The following is a 21,880-nucleotide window of genomic DNA, read 5'->3' on the forward strand; positions in this document are numbered from 1 at the left end:
ATGAGCTACCAAGCCATGAAGACACATGGAGGAAACTTAAATGCATATTACTAAGTAAAAGAAGCCAAACTGAAAGGGCTACATACTATATAATTTCAACTATATGACTTCAAAAAAGGCAAAACCACAGAGACAGTAAAAAGATTAATGGTTTCCGAGAGTTGGGAGAAGGGAGCAATTAATAGGCAGAGCACAGAGGATTTTTAGGGCAATGAAACTATTCAGTATATTACAATGGTAGATACATGTTTGTCCAAACCCATACAATGTAAAATATCAAGAGTGAACCCTAATGTAAATTATGGACTTCATGTGATAATGATGTGCCAATGTAGCTTCATGAACTGTAAGAAATGTACCCCTATGGTGTTCAGTAAACAGTGGGGTATGTTGGACAACTATGAGGATGGGGGATATATGGGAACTCTTTGTAGTTTCTGCTCAATTTTGCTGTGAACCTAAAACTCTCTTAAAAATCTAAAGTTCATTAATTTAAAAAATCCTATCTGTACTTTAGTGTTCATCTCTTCCTTGAAACTAGCCTTAATTATTTTCTAATTTATTTGACAATTTTTCACAACAATCAGCATCTATTCTCTGCCGCATTGTAATTCTATGGGAGAAAAGCTTATCTTCCCAGACAGATCAAAAACTCTCTGATGATTGGCACACAATGTTAGGCAAAATTTACTAGTCCTCACCTATGGGCAAGGACTCAAGCAACCAGCCCATAAATACTACAGCTGTTGTATAATAGGTCTGTGGATTCTTACAGCTTCTTTATACTAGGATCCTGAATTTCCTCTAGAGTAAGGCCCATGTGTCCCCCAAAATTATAAATGGATTAAGAAGAGAGAACTCCACCCTTAACATCACAATTTTCTCAGCAACAGCAAGGCAAGATTACACTTGGCTTGACCAGTAGAGACTCTATTTTAAGCTGTGTTGCTCCAGAGGAACAGCTGAGAACCATTTTAAAGGTAGCCACTGCCCAGTGCAAGATCTAGTGTATCACACCTTAGTGAACACATATTGCTTTCTTCCCAGGATCTCCTATACAGCCCAATAATTCTTGCTAGGAATTAACCTCTCCTAGGATTTAATCTGAATTTTCTTTTTACCTTATCCCACATTTCCAACCTTCTAAAAATATGTAAGAATGTGGAATCCACAGTGGGTTGTTTATTATTGTGGTTTTGTCTTTTTAAAAATAGTCTCCACCCAGTTGGCACATACGTAGTAAAAAGGAAAAAAAAGTTTTAATATTAACAAACACAATTACAAAACTCTGTGCCATACTAAATGGACCTTATTTCTCTCTCTCACCCTTCTCAGGATTTTGACAACTTGCTCATGACCTTACCCCTTGGTTAGCTGTAAAGATCTTGCTCGTTTAAATCTAACTTTCTCCACTCCTAGCATTTTTGTTAACCATCTCTTAACCTCCTCCAGTTTAATCCCATTTCCCTGGTGCTGAGAAAAAAAAAGGCTCTACACAATCTTCCAGGCCATGTTTCCCTAGCATGTTCCAAAGAATTTCCGAAGAACTCTCAACATCAGCAGCAGCCCCATCCACATATAAAAAGTTGAATATACAACAATTTCCTCTTTGTGTAGTTTAATTTTGGGGAGTTCTAGATCTATTATTACATCCAAAACTATGAGTCACTCAAAGGTTAGAAAAACAAGAAAATACATGGACCAGCACTCAAATCGTATTCTCAAACAGAGCGGCCTGGAAAATTCCCAAAAGCCCATATATAAGCACATGTCATCCATTTCGAAGCATATTACTTCCTTTCATCTCCAGTCTCAGTATTTATATTTATGGGGGGTAATTAAAGAATTAACATGCAGTTAGTTCCACCAGAGAAAATGGCTAAAGCATATATTTGTTAATGACAAAAATGTAGGGAAGAGGTCTAAATGATGAAGTCCAGGACAATACTTTCTGATATCAAAATAGTGTACTCATGTAAGTTCACAAGAGTTTTTAGACAAGGTTTTATTTTCAAAGTCCAATACATATTTACAAGCTCTTTACAAGCTTATATGGCATTGGATTACATGGTTGATTCCTATAAAGAGTTTAAAAACCTAATTATCATCAGAGAAAGGATACAGAAAAAAGAACTAGAACATGCGACAAAGAGAGGCAAATGAAAAATGGGGATTCCAAACTCCAACTGTTTTTAAGACAGAGTCTTGCTCTGTCACCCAGGCTGAAGTGCAGTGGCGTGATCACAGATCACTACAGCCTCCATCTCCCAGGTTCAAGCAATCTTCCCACCTCAGCCTCTTTTTTTTTTTTTTTTTTTTTTTTTTTTTGAGACAGAGTCTCGCTCTGTCGCCCGGGCTGGAGTGCAGTGGCGCAATCTCGGCTCACTGCAAGCTCCGCCTCCCGGGTTCACGCCATTCTCCTGACTCAGCCTCCGAGTAGCTGGGACTACAGGCGCCCGCCACCGCGCCCGGCTAATTTTTTGTATTTTTTTAGTAGAGACGGGGTTTCACCGTGGTCTCGATCTCCTGACCTCGTGATCCGCCCGCCGCGGCCTCCCAAAGTGCTGGGATTACAAGCGTGAGCCACCGCGCCCGGCCGCTCAGCCTCTTGAGTAGCTGAGACTACAGGCATGCACAACCACACCCAGCTAAGTTTTTTATCTTCTGTAGAGATGGGGCCTTGCTGTGTTGCCCAGGCTGGTCTTGAGCTCCTGGGCCCAAGTGATCCTGTTGCCTCCGCCTACCAAAGTGCTGGGATTACAGGCCTGAGCTACTGCACCCAACCGCAAACTCTTTTCTTTCTCTAAGTCATGCCATGGAGTTTGGAGTAAGACAAGTAAACTTGCAATTAGAAGGAACACATTACAAAAAGGCAGGACAAGCAACCTAGAAACCATCTTCAACACAGGAATTTTCCAAAAAAATGTATTTACCTCAGTGTAAAAGACAAATACCCCTGGAGAAAGGGTGAAAAGTGAACTTCATGCCCACAGTTCATTCTGCTTCCAACATCTGTGACCTCAGATAATGACGATGGTCACCATCATCACCATCAGCATCATCTAACACCTGTTCCCGCCAGAGGAATGTAGGTTCCAAGCAAGCAGAGATTTGTGTCTGTTTTGTTGACTGTGGCATCTATAGCACTCAGAACTGTACCTGAACAAAGCAGGTGCTCAATAAATATTTGTTGATTAAATTAGGCACTTACTATGTATTGGGCACTATTTTAAGTATTTTACCCGTATTAATTTATTTAATCCTCACAACCCAATTATCCCTATTTTATGATGAGAAAATTGAGCCACTGACAGGTTCATGGGGGTTTACTGGTCCTGCTTTTCTCTAGACTTCCTGATTTACCTTGGGTAACACTGGAGCATGTGCTGGCCTATGGTCCTGCACAGATTCCTAAAGGAATAAATCAGTGACTTCAAGACCCCTAATGCTCCATGAAGTTCAACTTTTCCAGAAGTCTCCCTTTCTCAGCCACAGTCCTATGTGCTCTTGGCTAATTTAAGAGAGAAATTTAACCTCTGACCCAACACAGTGGCAAGGGCTGTTATATGTCCATCTTGAGTGATGTTGGAAGACCCTTCTGAGAATAACAATAACCAAGAAGTTTCCTCAACAACATTTAGGGAGTAGTTGTCTAGGTAACATAATACCCACATTCACCCCTGATCTCTTTCTACCTTGATTTCTTTTATTGTAACACAGTTGGGAGTTAGTCCTTACTAGAGAATATAAAAACAAACAGATGATGAAATGGAGACATTTAAAGCTAAGTAACCTTGTCCAAAGTCATGCACTAAGAATCTTGAAAAGGACAGGAGGGAAACAGATGCACACAACTGCATGCACTAAGAATCTTGAAAAGGACAGGAGGGAAACAGATGCACACGACTGCCGGCCGTCCCACTACCTCTCATGCCACTATTAGTACTCCAACATGCCTTGCCCCAAGCGTGATGCTCAGCTCACAATTCCCTTGAGAGTTACTTCCTTGAGGATAGGGAGGATCCCACAGCACCTAAAAATAGTAGCTTGCTGCTGGATAAAAGAAACTAACGCTTCATTAAAGATAAACCTCCTCTCTCAGGTCCAAAAATATAAAATGTTAAATGTCCCAATTATGTCAACAAATTTGCTACCAAAAAAAAAAAAAAAAAAAAAAAAGACAATGCGGAGTACAAGGGGGAAAATGCTCAATTAAAAAAAAAAAAAAATTAGCCAGGCGTGGTGGCAGGCGCCTGTAGTCCCAGCTACTCGGGAGGCTGAGGCGGGAGAATGGCGTGGACCCAGGAGGCGGAGCTTGCAGTGAGCGGAGATAGCGCCACTGCACTCCAACCTGCGTGACAGAGCAGGACTCCATCTCAAAAAAAAAAAAAAAAAAAACCAGATATCTTCCTGCCCAGGCCTAGCCCATTAATAATTAATGCATTTAATATGGCTTGCTATTAAAGAAGTGTGGTATTAGTAAACTCTGCTTTACTAGTGGATCAATAGATCAATAGGGAAAACATCAGAAGAAATTTATTTACTCAGGCTTCTGAGTTTATCTTCTGTAAGATAGTGTCTCCTTAATCTTCTAAACACTTTATACCCTGCCTACTAGTCAAGGAGAATCCAATGATCTGAAAAACATAAATGAGGTAGGGAAGGCCATGACTTTATCTGGGCCAAGGAGACTACGATTCTATAATTTTAAAAAAGGTTTTTAAAAAATTGCTGAAAAGATTTCTTCTGTATTACAATTTACTACTACATTAACACTCCATCAACCTGGCTGATTCAGAGAGCTAGGGTGTACAAGTATGTGCTGGGGTGGGCTGATCTAGCTGATGCATCTAGGTGAGGCAACAAAAGGCAGGCATGCAATGTTACAAGGATAAATTAACAATTTCTCTTTAGGGCTAGAGATATGTTACTTTCATAAATCTGTTTCCTCTGCCACCTTCTGTCCTCTCCATCCCCCAAATCAACCATCTTGAGTGACGTAAGCATAAGAATGAAGAATTGCTTCTATTATAAGAGGTTTTCTGTATTATTAAATCTTTTTAAAATTCTCAAGCATTTGTTAAAGGACCGAAGCTCTCAATCTAGTGTAGAATCCTGAACCTTCAGCCTTCCCTTTCTAGAATTAAAACATAAACTGCGATATGCAAAATTTCAGTGAAGAAGAAAGTCTTCTCCAAGAATCTTTCCATTGATACCACAAAACAAAACAAAACTGAGCATTTGTTAGGCTTAATAAACTATTTTAAGAATCTGACTTACCCTGTGGTGATTAGGGAACCATGAGTATAAGTCCCACCTTCTGGATGAGGTATCCAGGGCAGAGTCACCTCACAAATTCTGAGTTGAGCCCAACAGGCCGGTTCTCAGTGTTTCAACTTGCAATGGAATGAGGTGGTAGTGAAAGCGCTCCTCTTCACTGGCTCCTACCCCTGTCTGGCCTTACACCATGACTACCACTTATACTTGATAAGGTGTTGAGAATGGAGTTAGGAAAAAACACCTCAGAGGTGCACTCCAGTCAGAAGCAAAACCCTTTTTCAACTGAGCCACTAAATGACAACTACTGACTTTGGCTCTTATACTTTATACAGACCTGGGGCTGAGCTGAATTGTCTACCCCAAATTCACATGTTGACACCCTCACCCCTAGCACCTCAAAATGTAACTGAATTTAGAGAAAGGGCCTTTTCAAAGGGTGATTAAGTGAAAATGAGACTGTTAGGGTGGGCCCTGACCCAATCTGGTATCCTTAAAGAAGAGGAATTTGGACACACAGATCAACACCAGAGGTGCGTGAATACAGAGGGATGACACGTGAAGAGGCAGCAAGAAGGCAGCCATCCGCAAGCCAAGCAGAGAAGCCTCAGAGGAAATCTTCCCTGCCAACTCCTTGATCTTGGGCTTCCAGCCTCCAGAACTGTGAGAAATAGATTTCTGCTGTTTAAGCCACCCCATCTGTGGTATTTTGTTACGGCAGCTCTAGTAAACTAATATAGACACTAGTGGACATCATATACTTCTTCCTTCAAAAATGTTGGCCGCTTGAGAACAAGAACCATAGCTCGTACAGCTCTGAATTGTGTACAGTACACTACCCAAAGTAGGCATTTCACAAATATTTAACATGATTATAATAGTTCAAGAGTACTCTAAACAAGGACAAAAAAGAGAGTTTTATAAATAAAGTTCATACTTTTTAGTCATATGCCAAAATTCTTCCCAATCTCAAATCTGTCACTTAAGTTTTGTAACCTCAGGCCATCAACTCAGCCTCTAAAGTTCACTTTCCTCCTTTATAAAGGAGGAGAGGAATAGCTACTTTATCAAGTTTTCATGAGGAAGCTCCCAGTACAGTACCAGACACAGTAGTTAACATAAATGTTAATTTGGCCCTTCCCTTTGCAAACTGCGAAACATGAGCTCATGACCCTACTCATGAAAATACCCATGACTGTAGAACAAGACAATAGTAGAAACAGGCCTAACTCTTCTGATAACTCTTCTAAAAACTTAAACTTTGCTCTAAGGCAGAAAGAGACCTTTGTCCTTTCTGCTAAAAGTAGTATTATAATATCATCAATAATATCCTATTTGAATTGTAGAAAAGCAAAGACTTCAATGGATATTATCTGCTCCCTTTCTATGCTAAAGGCATCATGAGTAGAAGAGGCATTTTCTACTCAATGTTTTTAGAACGAGATGTCTGATTTCTTGCCAAAGAAGCTATACTGAAGTCCTCTAATATCGACAGCTCCCTGGATTTGCCTCTAAATACCAAAAGTTTTCACTTCTGATCCTCAGGCAAGAACCCAAGCAGATGTGGGAGGACAATCCATGCTATTTCTCTGTCTTCTTGCAAGATCTAGTTTTTTCGGAAGATGGAATGGAATCAAGAAGGCAAAGAAAACTACAGCCAGGCTCTGTCACAACTAGGACTTCTGTGATCTGAACGCTTTAGGACTGAACACACAGCCTCATGACACTTCCACTACACCATCTTCACCACCATGTTCCCAGACACCAAAGATGCTTGTGATCTGCATGCTTTTGCCCTATTAAAAAAACAAACTTTCAAAATAAATGCTACTTGGGGAACGTTAGAAGAATAAGGGGTGAAAGAGCTTGACAGTAAGAGAGGACTTCATGAATACTCTGAGGGAATGCTCCCATGATATGACCTCCTGTCCTCCGGGAAACAAGAAGGGGTCAAGAAGGGAAAAGGGGAAGCCTGAGTCATGTTTCTTGGTGTGTGACAGACAGCTCCTGAAATAGAAAGCCCTAGGTTTCAAGTCTCAGGGGTATCACCTTCAAATATGTCAATGTTTTAAGGGTGGATCGGTTTTCCCAACTGCTGAAACCCTGCTGTGAGGTGAGGTCCCCAGCAAAACATAAGCCTCTGACTGGGAGGCTTTGAGGTGGCAGGAGCCATGAGGAGTTCAAAGGCAAGGCCGGCCAGTGGCTTCCACCTCCAAGAGCCACTGGGGTGAAAGGTTACTAAAGCAGGAGCCACTGACCAATAAAACTGTGTTTGGTCAAGCCTTCTCAGCAAAGAGACTAGAGATTCATTTCTGCGGGGCCTGGTTTTCTAAGTCACCCACACCTGTGAATCCCACCGTTCCCTAGGCCAGATCAGGGAGTTAATTTGGTGATTAGCAGCTGACCAGTTCTCTCTCCTGGCTGGTTCCATGAAGAGCTGAAAGGTGGATTGGAAACCTTCAATCAAGATGTGTAATCAAAAATAAATAAATCAGAGCACAACTTGAGTCAACTAGCTATAAAGGAATCTGCCTGGGCGAGATTTCCCATGTTTGCTATGCTAAAACCAGGAGAAAGAAAGCATAAGTTTGTCTGATTAGAGAAAGCAAATCTAAAACAAGCCTCGCTCCAACCAGGCACTCTTGAAAGACCTGCTCCTTTTAATTAAAACACACACACAAACACAACACATGAAGGGAGTAAGAGGGGAGAAATCGAAAGCTCACTTTATCCCCAGTGCTGCTGTCATGACAGCCATGTTAGCGTGACGTTCTCTACTCTATTTTCTTTCCCACATAGCAACGATTCCAGAGAACACCAAGGAGACGCTCTCTGGCAGGTTTTCCTTTTGGCAATGAATACTAACTCAGCAGTCAGGTAGCACAGCAGCCCTTTCCACTATTATTACCACACATTCCTAGAAAAATGACATTGAGCATCGTGTAGGTCCAATACCATGTATCACTGCTGCACCTGACCGGAGGCACACGAGTCCTCTATAAACTGCTTGCTGGTAGAAAGCCCCGTCTTCTCATTAAGGGTTATAGAGACAAGCTCTGCTGGTGATTCTGAAGGAAGACCCCTGTGTCTGTTCCCCAAATTGAGACTCTTGAAAAGAGGGAGCTACACTTGCTATGTCAGTGGCTCTCACTTTTTCTCCTTGCCCCTTCTCACCTGAAGGATGACAAACACCTATGAGTAGGAGTAACTGTGGTTTGTTATGGCAGGGACTCTCAAGATAGATTCATGTCCCAAGCCCCCAGCCCAGAAAGCCTACAAAAGTGAGAGCAGGAGTGATATGTAAAGTTTGAAAATTCCCCCAGGGAATCATATCCCTCTCTCATCTCACAGTTAAAAGTTACTACAATAGGACATTAGACAGTTGAACTCCTTCTCTTCTATAGTTTCTAATCTAAAAGTATGTCCAAGGCCAGGTGTGATGGCTCATGCCTGTAATCCCAGCACTCTGGGAGTCCAAGGCAGGTGGATCACCCGAAGTCAGGAGTTCAAGACCAGCCTGGTCAACATAGTGAAACCCTGTGTCTACTAAAAATACAAAAATTAGCCAGCTGTGGTGGTGCACACCTGTAATCCCAGCGACTCAGGAGGCTGAGGCAGGAGAATCGCTTGAACCTGGGAGGCAAAGGTTGCAGTGAACCAAGATCGCACCACTGCACTCCAGCCTAGGCAACACAGTAAGGCTCTATTTCAAAAAATTAAAGTAAATAAATAACTGAAAGTATTTCCAAAGATTATACATCTGATATATCATATGTGAAGTCATTTACAGCTTGCTAGGCAAAGAGATTCAGGGAGAATCATGATTTGGAGTTATTCTAAGCTGAAGGGCGCAAGATCGGCTCTAATATTCCCTATGCGCTGCTTCACAGTCATGAGCAAGATGCACTGCTTCACAGTCATGAGCAGGATGCACTGCTTCACAGTCATGAGCAAGATGCGCTGCTTCACAGTCATGAGCAAGATGCGCTGCTTCACAGTCATGAGCAAGATGCACTGCTTCACAGTCATGAGCAAGATGCGCTGCTTCACAGTCATGAGCAAGATGCGCTGCTTCACAGTCATGAGCAAGATGCACTGCTTCACAGTCATGAGCATGTTACTCAGACCCTTCAGTGTATCACTGGCCTCTAGGTCTCCTCATTCCCATCAAATGCCAAAATACCACACTGCTGCCCTCAACCATAGTCTGCAGCTTAAAACCAAAGGAAAAACTCAAAGGTCTTTCTAAAATATAAATAATACATATATAAGATCATTAAATCCTGATCAAATGAACCTGAAACTTAAAAAAACTTCAGTATAGATAGACTTCAAACATTTGGAAAGAAACCACTTGTTCCTCTTCATAAGAAAGTATTGGAATCTGAAAGAACAAGCAAACTGCTTTCCTACTATTAAAGTCCTTATCAAAATGGGCAGTAAGTACCCACTGAAGTATAACAAATTAGCCTTTAAGTTACCAGTAGAAAAATAACTATATTGCCAGAAATGGCTTACATGGAGTTACTTTTGTACTCTGAGTGAAGATAATGAAATAAATATATGTGACTGTTGTCTAAACATTCCCAAGAACAGTAGCACAGAATTATAAGATGAATTGTGCTATTATAAAACTATAAATTATGCCATGCCAAAAATAATTAGGCAACTCCAAATTCTCTCTGCCTCTGCAATGCTTAAGGAGGCAGAACACACGTAAGTATATAAGTTATTTTAATATTTATAAATAGAGACAGAAATCCTATGTTTCTGTTGTTGCCAATATTTGTAGCATGTTAGCCATCAACATACTAAATTCGGGCAAATAAATAAAATGACTTATTTTATTAATCATTAACCCCTTATTTGAAGGTTTGAAAACACTTGAGTTCTCTACGAAACATATTGACACTTGATACTTTACTAGTTATTGTATTGTAAACCTAGATATTTGTCTAAGTAGGTACAGCATGAATTCACAAACCTGCACTGCACTTACTGTAATGATCATTATTTCTCAGAAATATTTGTCAAATAGTCCCACTCTGTGGGAAACCAGCCCCAAGGAATCAGAGAATTCTTATATAGACTGCAAATTAATATTTAACACTTTTATTACAGAGGCTATTTCCTAAAGCAATATCCCATATTGGGGATTCATGACAAGGGATTAAACCGATGGTTAACTTTAGAGACAATTCTCCAACAAACGCCCAAGGAGGAAAGTGTGACCATTTCACCCACTTTCGAACGGCTACGTAATGAAGATTGCTCATGATCATAAATTTACTGACAACTTCCAACATACTTAAAAATTATTTAGTTTGTTAAAAGTATACTATAAGCAATAACACCCACTTTACTGTCCTAAATTAAACTTAACTAATTAGATGATATCAACTTAGTCATCAGAAAAGTATGTTAAAGTGATTCTACCACTTTGGAGTTTGGGGCATTTTGTTTTCTTTTGCTGCTCATTTGGTTTTTGTACAATTACAGTTGGTCCTTTGTATTTGTGGTTCTGTATCCGTGGTTCCACAGCCATGGATTCAACCAATCACAGATCAAAAATATTCAGAAAAAAAACTGTGCCTGTACTGAACATATATAAATTTTTCTTCCTTTCACTTATTCCCTAAACAATACAGTATAATACCTATCTGCACAGCATTTACATTGTATCAGGAAGTATAATTAACCTAGGGTAATTTAAAGTATAAGGAAGGATGTACATAGGTCATATGCAAATACTATGACATTTTGTAGCAGAGACTGGAGCATCCTTGAATTCTGGTATCTGCAGGAGGTCCTGGAACCAATCCCCCCACAGAAACTGAGGGATGACTGTACTCTTCCCCACAAGAGCTACACGAGTAATAAAATGAATCAGTATATTTTATTATTTGTTCAATGACAATCCAAGATAACAGCTATATATGTTTGACTAACTTACTATAAAAATTCTTGCTTTTGCCTCAACCTCAAGTTAGATGACTATTTTAAATGGAACACACTTGCAAAACTGCTCATGTCCACTTGAAAAAGGAAAAACAACATGTTTGTGCCAAAAAGCTGTACAGAGTAGTTAGAAATATATATGCCCATTGGATTTTGCTTATCACTACTAACCTCTTCCTAAAAGCTTTAGTTAGAGGAAGAGCAGGAAGATATAAAGTACATTCTAAGGGTTTATTCTACCCATCCATCCCCCTTTGGAAGTCAAAGTTGGAAGGTTTAAAGGAGAAGGAGAGTAAGGATGCTCTTTTTAAAATGCCTGGAAAAACATTCTGGGCAGGAGATGCCAAAGATTTTGAAGCTCCCATCAAACCACTGGCCTTGATCCAGGTAATGGTTTTTCCTTCCCCTCAGCTGTCTGCTGCAGTTTTCCAGCAAAGAAAGAAAGAAAAGTGGTAGGATAGAGGGAGGAGCAGTCTCTAGTCCACTTCTCTATAACGGAGAGGGTAAAAAGGGCCAAGCATCGCAGGCTGACATTTATGGAGGGCCTGGTGTTTCCATGAAACTCTCTGGGAGGATTATCGAGGGTTAACAGTCTGGTCTAAAAGGGTCAGCAAAGCAGACTGATAAAAGTCCCTTTAAATTCAATAACAGTGATGCTGTGGAGGCAGAGACAGCAGGCTGGAGCTGGCAAAGACATGCAAGCAGAGGTCCCGCCAGTCAGACTCTGCCTTCAGGAAAAAAATTCACTGCAAACCTGGCCACCCTAACCCTTCAAGTTGCCCAACTCACTTGCTGAAGCATGAAAGCACAAACTGCCAGTGGAATGGCATTTCTAATCTTGGGATAAAAATAAAAGCCCTTGGAAAACCCTCTTTTGCCTAACCCTTCCTGCCCTGCCCCTACCAGTGGCCAACGGTGAGGTTCCGGACCTGCAAAGGTTAATTATCTTGCTAGTCTTTCACCTCTGCCATCACTGCCCCACCACCCAATCCCTTCTGCCTGGCATTTTTCTTCAATTTTAATATCAGAAGTTTCACACGCCTGCCTGAGCTCCTGGACTCGGCAGAAAGGCCCATATAGCTGTCAGCAAACTGATAAGGACTTTAAAATGACTCCACAGGGCCTCTTTATAAAGAAGAGCCAAAGAAGCCCATAAAGAAAAGGGCAGGGGCCACGGAAACCAGCCGCTCACACTGTTTTAACGTGGCATTAAAATGAGCTGCAGATTTATAGGAGTGCTTTAGCCCCTGGCCCAAATCATGTGGGGGATGAAGCTCGTCTCCCCTCTCCAGCGGGATTTCCAATATGGGATGGAGCTGGCTAGAAAGAAATGGGGGAAGGGAGGCAGAGGTACCAAAATGGGGAGAAGAGGAAAAATGAAGTGGCAGAGGGCACCATGAAAATCAGATATCAGAACTCATTCTCCTTTCTGCAGGATGTGAACAGCTGTTTCTAAAAGGTATGTGACCAGTCCTCCTAAATTCACATAAAAATGTCCTTTATTTTTAGCTTATACTTAGTAGACTGTAGCTCCTCAGCTGTTTACCACTCAAACATCTATTCTGATTCTAACTTTCCTGTATAAGTTTTTTTAATTAAAAAATGCATAAAATTATGATTAGGCAAAGAAAAGATTAGAAGGGGGAAAAGGCTCAGTACCATTGTTTTTTCCATTGGAAAGGGGAAAGAAAGCAATAATACTTTATCCAAATGTGCCAGTGAATTTAAAAAAAAAAAAGGTCAGCTAGAGAGTCACTGATTTTTATCTCCCTACAAGTCATTCTGATCCTCACACACACATGCAAAAAAAAAAAGAGAGAGAGAAGTGAGCCTCTTCCATGCCAAGATGTAAAATGTACACCAGAACCCACAGGAATAAATTCTCTTTCGAGTTTCCAAGCCCAGAAGCAAATGCATAATACATCCGTGGTTGTAACTTACTGTGGTTCTTTAAGACCACTCTGCATTCCTTGGAAGCTCCTTCTAATACTCAAATGCTGACCTAGGAGGAGTTCTCCCAAATGACTGCCAGCATAGAGCGGGGGCCAGAATCTACATGCTTTGAGTCAATGATCTCATTTAATCAACACAACTACTCCATACTATTATTAGCTCCAGGTTATAGACAAGGAAACAGAAGCTACAAAACTGGTACACACCCGGCAGAGCAGGATTCAAATTCAAGTCTCTCCAACTCACAGGCCCACGGGGCTTTCCAGTACCAACTTTCTTCAAACTTTCTGGACTGGGACCCACAGTAAGAAACACACAAATACATTTTATGCAACAACTCACTACTGGAACAAAAGCTACAGGAAATATTTACCCTTACTATGTATAAAGCTCTCTAATAGTTTCCTATTATATTTCATTAACAAAAAATGCCAGTCGTGACCCACTGAATTGACTTCATGATCTACTAATGAATCATTACCTTCAGTTTGGAAAATACTGCGGTACACCATGAAAAAAAAAAACAAATCACCAGACTAGGAGTCAGGAGACCTAGGTTCCAGCTGCAGACTAGGCCTAACAATTCATTCTCAAGATCACTGCAACTCCAGGGCTTACTTGTCACTTGTAAAATACAAGGAATGGGTTGAATAATTTCTAAGGTCCCTTCCAGCTCTTTGATTTCTTTCCTAAATCTCTTCAATTATATTCACTGCTTTCTCCTTGCCTCACAAATCTTTTCATTACCTTCCGCTTGTTAGTTACCCTACTTCCCTTCAGTTCTCAACCAAGTTCTTTGTTGCTGGTATTCAAAGCCCTCCCCTGCCTCCCGCGCCTGTGCCACCAGATGCTCCTCTTACCTACTAGTCTCTCCACAGAACCTCCTGGTGGAAGTCAGTGCCCTGATGTTCACCCTCCCTATCTGAGGCTACCCAGTTGTGAAGATTCCTTTCACCTTCTGATCCACTCTGATCTTGAGGTCATTCCTGGCTCTCCTTAGCATAACTGAGTACACAGCACTCCTGGCCTTATAATTTATGTATTACTGAAATTTCTCTTTCCAGCAACCTGAGAGCCTTTCTTAAAAACAGGATCTGTGTCCACCCTCTTAAAAATCTCCCTCAATATGCCAATACAATACTAGGAACAAAGCAAGTCCTTAATCCATATTTATTTAACTGATTTGCATTATGAAATTAAGGACCCTAATTCTCCTAAATTTAAAGAATGCTTAGGTGAGCTACTCTTACAAAAGTCACCAAACCAATCAAAACTGGTATCACAATAAGATGAGTGACTATACTATACAGTCTAAGTTCCACATACTACTCAACTGTATTTGCCTACAGTCAAGACAGACCAAGGCTACCAGGGAAAGCAGCTTTATGGTCTCTCCATCTAGACTGTGAGAATTTAGATTTGCATTATGAAATTAGGTACCCTAATTCTCCTAAATTTAAAGAATGCTTTGGTGAGCTGCTCTTGGAAAAGTCACCACACCAATTAAAACTGGCATCACAGTAAGACGAGTGACCTATACAGACTAAGATCCACATACTACTCAATTGTATTTGCCCACAGACAAGACAGACCAAGGCTGCCAGGGAAAGTAACTTTATGGTCTCTCCATCTGGACTGTGAGGATTTAGATCTCAGAAGCTATACAAAACAACTGCAAATCAGTCCAAACCTTAAAGACAGGAAAATTTATTTACAGGCCCTAGTGCATTGTAAATCTGAGACAGTTCTCTTAAAATGCTTTTCTTGGCTTCCCATCAGATACTTGGTAAAAGTCTTTTTCCAACAAGGTTCTTAATAACAAAGTTGAAAAATATAGTTAAACACATAAAAACGGTCTTCCTTAAGAATTCCAATTAAATGAGGCCTTATTTTATACTGCTTTAAACAACACACGTTTACCGCTTTCCTTCACAATAGGGATATACATACATAGGAAAATTCAAACAGAATATAGACTGCTACTGAAAAAAAAAACTGTGAAATTTAAAATATCCCACAAAATGATTACACCCGTTACCAAGGCTCTCCCATTGGCCAAAGAGTCTCCCTTTGTATCAGAACCATGGTTGTCTATTTCATAGGAAGAACTCCAGGGATCACATCAATGTGCACTGTTTAAGGGAAGCAGCCAGTAACTGTTTAAGGGCAAGTACGAAAGCAGAGACCGTGAAACACAGCTTGGAGTGGCATGTCAGGACTGGAGAGGGGAGGAGGAGGGGCAGGGAATATTTGGCATTTTTTAAAAAGCCCCAAGAGTCCAGTTTATGTATATTTTTTAAAATCCTCAATTTCACAGTGGCAGTGCAGGGTGGATAAGAATGGTAGACATTATAATACTGATACTGGAAATTAGAGTGAAACCTTTTCCACATTCCTCATAACATATTTCCAGGGATGTGTCCAGTCCTAAATGTCTCAAGCAACCACTTTTTCAAGGAAGTCTGTTCAATAAGCACTTAGCTTGAATTGTTGGGAAGCTCATCCTGATTTTTACCCTCAATCCAGGCCACACAGCTCAGTGGTTTGAATGAAGTTGTAGGCAGCAGAACAGAGTGTGCTGCTTGTCTGTCCCTCATATGCTGTGTGGTCTTGGGAGGATTACTTTATGTCTCTTTATCCTCAGTTTCTTCACATAAAAAAATTCAGATTACTCTTCTAATGGCCTAGCTTACCACTCTGTTGAGTCTGCTTTATAAACTGGTGTACACTGGGGGTGGGAAATGAGGGAGAAATTGACACAGACAGCTATATAACTGTCATGGGCATAACAGACCGGCCAGCAGCACAGGGAACCCTCAGATAATACATCAGTCTGGGTTGCTAAGGTTTCTAGACATCTGAGGGTTTACACTTTTAAGCAAATAAACACTTTTTAAAAACAAAAACAAACATTTTAAACAGAAAACTTTATAAAACATATTACACAAGATCCAATATCTTAAAAACATATATGCTAAACAAAATTAAACATAGCTGAAAGATTCAGGGCCATCACCATGAATAGTAATTTCTGTATTTCCTCAAATTTAAGATTAATAACAGTTTTGTGGGAAGAAACAGAAACTACATTTGATGTTCAAATTGATGATAAGACTTATTTGGATGTCAGAAATTCAAAATATGAAAAATAAAGATGTATTTCTCTGAATTGAGGAATTCTGCCATCTTATAATGATATATCCAGGATATAGTGAAACCTGAAAAGCTGGCTGTCCTTACATTCAATATGCTGAGCATTCTTTTTTATTAAAAATAGCTTTTCCACCCAGCGCAGTGGCTCATGCCTGTAATCCCAGCACTTTGGGAGGCTAAGGAGGGCTGACTGCTTGAGGCCAGGAGTTTGAGATCAGCCTGGCCAACATGGCAAAACCCCATCTCTACTAAAAATACAAAAATTAGCTGGGTGTGGTGGCGTATGCCTATAATCCCAGCTGCTTGGGAAGCTGAGGCACGAGAATCACTTGAACCCAGGAGGCAGAGGTTGCAGTGAGCTGAGATCGCACCACTGCACTCCAGCCTGGGTGACACAACGAGCCTCCGTCTCAAAAAAAAAAAAAAAAAAAAAGTGTTTCCATCCTCTTTGTTCATACCCGATTAACAGATAACCCATCTCAGATACCTTCACTGTTAGTAGTCTTTCTTCACTTTAAATGTGTCTCTTCCAAGCTACTACAGCTATGGAAACCAAATAATTCAAATGTGTTGAAATTGTATGCAAGTAGGATGAAATAAGAGGCCCCTCATAGGGGCTCTCCTATAAAGTATAGGAACTTCGGTGTATGCACACATTTACTGTTCTGTGGCCTCTTCTACTCTCTTCTTGATCACTACTAGGCCCAACTATAGTCTAGAGGTTTTATTTTCTTAAATAAAATTGTTTTGTCTTTTTCCTAATAAGCCCACTACATCTTCAAGTACCTCTCTGCAGCACCAATATTTGGTATGCTTAATAGAAAAATATGAAGGCACATTGAGATGGATCAGTATAATAGACTGAAAAGAAACTGGTATTTTAATGTACCCCAAGTGTTAAAGCCTAGAGAGGAAAGAAGATGCTGAATGTTTCTGCCACCTCAAAGGCTTCTAGTCAATTGAGTACAAAGAAGAGTTCAAAGGCAAGGCAGGCTCCTGACTTCCACCTCCTAGTGTGGCTGGGGTTAGAGGTCACTGCTGGTGGAGCCACTGACCAATAAAAGAATGTTTGGAAATTCTACTCAACAGATAAACTGGGGATCCATTTACACCTTCCTCCCTATCCATACAAACATTTCTAACGATACAGTCTAGTGTCTATCCAGCCTTCTGAGACCCCAGATTGTGTACTTTTTCTTTGTGATTCAGGGGAGACTAGGAATATGAATGTTCCATTTGACTACAGAAAAATATTTAGCTGAATACTTCTGCCTGCCTTCCAACATAAGAAAGATGGCTGATGGAACTCCCATCTCAAGGCCTACCTCAGATTCTACATCTCCAATAAATTCATCCTGACAGCTTTAGCCCCAACTTTCTCGCTTCCATTTCAGACCCTTAATGACCCATAATGTACCTAGAAAAATCGGCATCATCTTCTCAACTTTCTTTTTGCTTATACCCATATATCCCCAACACAAGCCCTTTGTGAATGGAGATCACAGATTTTTTTATTATCTCCTATAATCTCTCCCCCCACCAAAAAAAAAAAAAATTAGGGACTCCATAAATTAACTAGTTAATCATTAGCTCATAGGACAATAAAAGACCAACTGAGAAGTCAGCTTTATACTGTTATAACTACTGTCTTCTACTGACTTAAGGAACTGTTTTTTAACTTCCCCACAAAAAGCCCTATAAGCCCCCAGTAGTCTGCCCAATGCCACGTGCAGCAGCGCTGCTCACTGGTGACCTTCAGGAATAGATACCAGAGACACAGGTTGTACTTTTTTTCAAAAGTCTTAGTCTAACTATAGCTGTTACTTACATTAGGCTCTAGCCTTGTAGTTAACTTTTTGGCTGCTACTATCACATCTAAGGGAATTTAATTTCCTTTCTTTTTCAGGCAGTATGACTTTCTCCCTTGGTATACACAAATTCCCGTCACAACAAGGACTTCCACCACTTTAGACATCTGTCAGATTGTAGCCTTTCTAATCCTAAACTCTAAGCTGCAAAATGTTGCTCCAATACCTTCCTCACCAAGACCCTACCCCACATTTCTGGGGCCAAATCAGAAACTTTAGCTCTACTGCATCTAGGGAGAGTAAAATCCTGTGCTAAGCACTATTTCTTCTTCATCTGAAAGAAACGGTCTCTAGAGAGCGGCTATCAGGAACATGTCAGTGTGAAGCACCAGAGTGGCTCATGGCATTTAGGATTTCTTGGAAAGATTTAAATACTCAGAGGGAAAATGAGTTAATTAAAAGTGGACGGAGACCTCTGCTGGCTACGACTGTCCAATGCAGCTCCATTAACCTAGTTCGGAGTTTCTCGGCAAGCAAATCAGACTCTGTTCCTCACCCTCAGTTCATTCTGCAATATCATCTAGGGCCTCCAAGCCATCAGCTACTGATACAATAGGCTTTCCCCTAAAAGTGGATGCCTGTCTTGCCAAAAGACCCACCTCTGACCTCCCTAAAGAGAATTCACTAAGGTATAAGAACTTTTCAGAATCAAGTGTTTTACCATTTTTTTAATTACTCCTGCCAAGGTCAGGTTAAATCAATAGAAGGTAACCAGAAAGCAAAATGACAAGAATGTTTTGGAAACAGTATATTTTGTTATAGAACCAAAGAACTCTAATTTTAGAGAGATGAGACATTAACTATTTATAGAGAACAGTGGTTCCCAATCAAAGCAATTTTGCTTGCCCTCCACCCCCAATCCCAAAGGGGACAATTGGCAAGCAATGTTCTAGAGACATTTTTGCTGATCACAACTGAGGGGAGGGGTGCTATTGGAATCTAGTAGTAGTTGAAGAAACCTAGTCATCCTTTATACCTAACTGGAAATTACTTTAACCAGATAATCTCATATCTAATTGAGATCAGCCCACTCTAGAAATGTGGGGTTGGGAGAAGAAAAAAGGTCATTTTGGGAACATGGATTACTCAGAGAAAGGGGAGTGGGACTAGTGAGTCACCGCAGTGGAGAGTTTTAGACGGTCCGAAAGCAGCACAGGGTAAGAGGCTGTCAGAAAGCGGAAAAGAGAGTTAGAAAGGGGGCCGGGAAAGTGCCAAGACCACCTTTCTTTTTAAGCTGGCATAGTGGACTGTTGACCACTAGAGGAGGCAAGTGGCCCTTGTGACTAGAGCTGTTCAAGGGGAGAAGAGATGACTACTAAATTATTAATGTTGTCAAGGAGAGTAATGTTCTTGGTAGGGACAAGTATTTCATAGAGTTTTTTAACAGCCGCATGGAATATGAGAGATTATTTAGCCAACCCCTTCATTTCATAAATGAGGAAATGGAAGCCTAGGGAGCTTGGGGACTTACCATGGTCATGCAATCAAAGGGACAGAGCCAGGAATCAAACCCAAGTCTTTTGACTCTGAGTGTGTCTCTTCAAACCCAAATAACCCAAAAGTACACTGTTTTAAATGACCAGCATTCATTCCTTCTCAACTGTTCTATGATTCTGAGCCAACACTGAAAATGACCAAGCTTATCTCAGACCTGCGGTTCCCACACCACCCTCCTATAGGCAACAGTACTCTGTGAGCTGGCAGTAGACGCCACTCCAAAAACCAAATGATTCTCTTTCACAGCTTCAGGGTGGAGGGGTGGAGAAGAAACTGGACAGAATTTGTGCATTTTAACCTCCCCAGTTTTTTCTTAACCTTTCTAGACTAGATTCTAGTATAAAATAGTCTCTGCTTTACCATATAATTCTATATTTAGTTTTATTAATAAATCAAGATTCCATAAAAAGTAACACAAAGTGGGCCAGGTGTGGTGGCTCATGCCTATAATCCCAGCACTTTGGGAAGCCAAGGCGGGTGGATCACTTGGGGTCAGGAGTTCGACCAGCCTGGCCAACATGGTGAAATCCTGTCTCCACTGAAAGTACCAAAATTAGCCGGGCACGGTGGTGCGTGCCTGTAGTCCCAGCTACTCGCAAGGACAAAAAACCAAACACCGCATGTTCTCACTCATAGGTGGGAATTGAACAATGAGAACTCATGGACACAGGAAGGGGAACATCACACTCCGGGGACTGTTGTGGGGTGGGGGGAGAGGGGAGGGACAGCATTAGGAGATACACCTAATGCTAAATGACGAGTTAATGGGTGCAGGAAATCAACATGGCACATGGATACATATGTAACAAACCTGCACATTGTGCACATGTACCCTAAAACCCTAAAGTATAATAAAAAAATAAAAAATAATAAAAAATAAATAAATAAAAGCATTTTGATACTAAAAAAAAAAAAAAGAGAGAATGAAAGACAAGATAACAGCATCAGAATGTGAAAGCTGAAAAGTAGAGGAAGAAGTGGTAACTGATGCTATAGACTCAAGAGAGCTGCCTCCTAAATCAGCTGAGAAAAACTTGAGTCACACTGCAGAGCCCCAAGTCAGGGGAAGAGTGGGGTTCAAGCAGGAGGACAGAGTGAAAATTTAAGTAACAGTCAGAACCTCAGATCCCCTCCCTACACAGCCAGGCAGATGCGCTGCCCCCATCCAGACAGAAGCCTGTGGCCCGTTCTTGGGACAAGGCCAAATGCAGGCTCTCTGCCTGAGGGTGGGGGTGCTGAACTAACAGCAGGGGGTTGCATGGGACAGTCACGCACTTACTGCGGAGAATCCGCCAAGCCTCTTTTCCTGCTCTTCTCCCACGTCGGTGATTTTGACAAAGATTAAACCTTTTTAAAAGTCCATTAAAAATTTTTGAGATAGTCTTCTTAACTTTTTCACCTTGCTTGATATTTAAACCCAATTAAATGTCCTTCAGGAGAAAGAAAGGGAAGCAGGACTCAGCGGGACACCAAGTGGAGTATGAGACAGTCAGAGAGCAGCCTAGGGAATGGGGCGTCAGAAGGTAGAAGAGAAATTTGGAAAGAGAGGCAGGAAAATGGCAAATGTTCCAGAAGAGAGGGGAGGATTCCCTAATTACAAAGGTTGACTGAACTGGGAACCTGGGCTAGTTTGTGCAGCAATAGTATCATGGTCAATGGCTACACAGAAGTATTGCCCTGAAATGGTCCAGCTTCCATGGCTGTCTTAGTCACTACGACTATCACCTGCTGTGACTACAAACCCTCCAAAGAGCTTCAGCTTTGCATCTGCTATGGTAAGACCCTAAAATTGCAGTAGGCTTACCTCTGCAGAGTTCTCTGAGAGTTATTATTTCAAATCTTATTTGACGCAACTCACCTTAACACTAATTTCCTGTCGTTTAAGTTTGGCTAGTTGATCTAGTGGAGGAAGTAAACCCCACTCAGGCATTCAGCTCCTGTCCCTCTGTATCCAGTCAAGGCTACCATTTCAGTACCACCCATGTCCCCTCCCCAAGAGGGCTGCTTGGACTCGGCCTCTTACCTGTCTCTGCATTTCTTCAATCTGTCTTTGGGGGATGCTCTGCAAAATACTGTACACATCTGACATCTTTTCTTCTGGTACAACCACAGATGCTCTGGAGACAACAGCAAAACAGTTTACATATACACAGCCCTTCACAGAAAGCATTTCT

At 41.1% G+C, this 21,880-nt stretch overlaps 1 protein-coding gene across 4 annotated transcripts in view; it reads right to left on the reverse strand.

Moving 5' to 3' along the window:
* EXT2 (exostosin glycosyltransferase 2) overlaps positions 1 to 21,880 on the reverse strand; it is a 163,443-nt gene that overhangs the window by 95,650 nt on the left and 45,913 nt on the right. For all 4 annotated transcript variants that reach the window (XM_055281850.2, XM_055281849.2, XM_055281847.2 and 1 more), the window contains exon 7: positions 21,730 to 21,823. In XM_055281850.2, the coding sequence (XP_055137825.1) occupies positions 21,730 to 21,823 (94 nt within the window). The remainder of the gene's footprint in view (positions 1 to 21,729; positions 21,824 to 21,880) is intronic.

The sequence above is a fragment of the Symphalangus syndactylus genome, chromosome 6 (assembly GCF_028878055.3).
Source record: "Symphalangus syndactylus isolate Jambi chromosome 6, NHGRI_mSymSyn1-v2.1_pri, whole genome shotgun sequence".
Lineage (NCBI taxonomy): Eukaryota > Metazoa > Chordata > Mammalia > Primates > Hylobatidae > Symphalangus > Symphalangus syndactylus.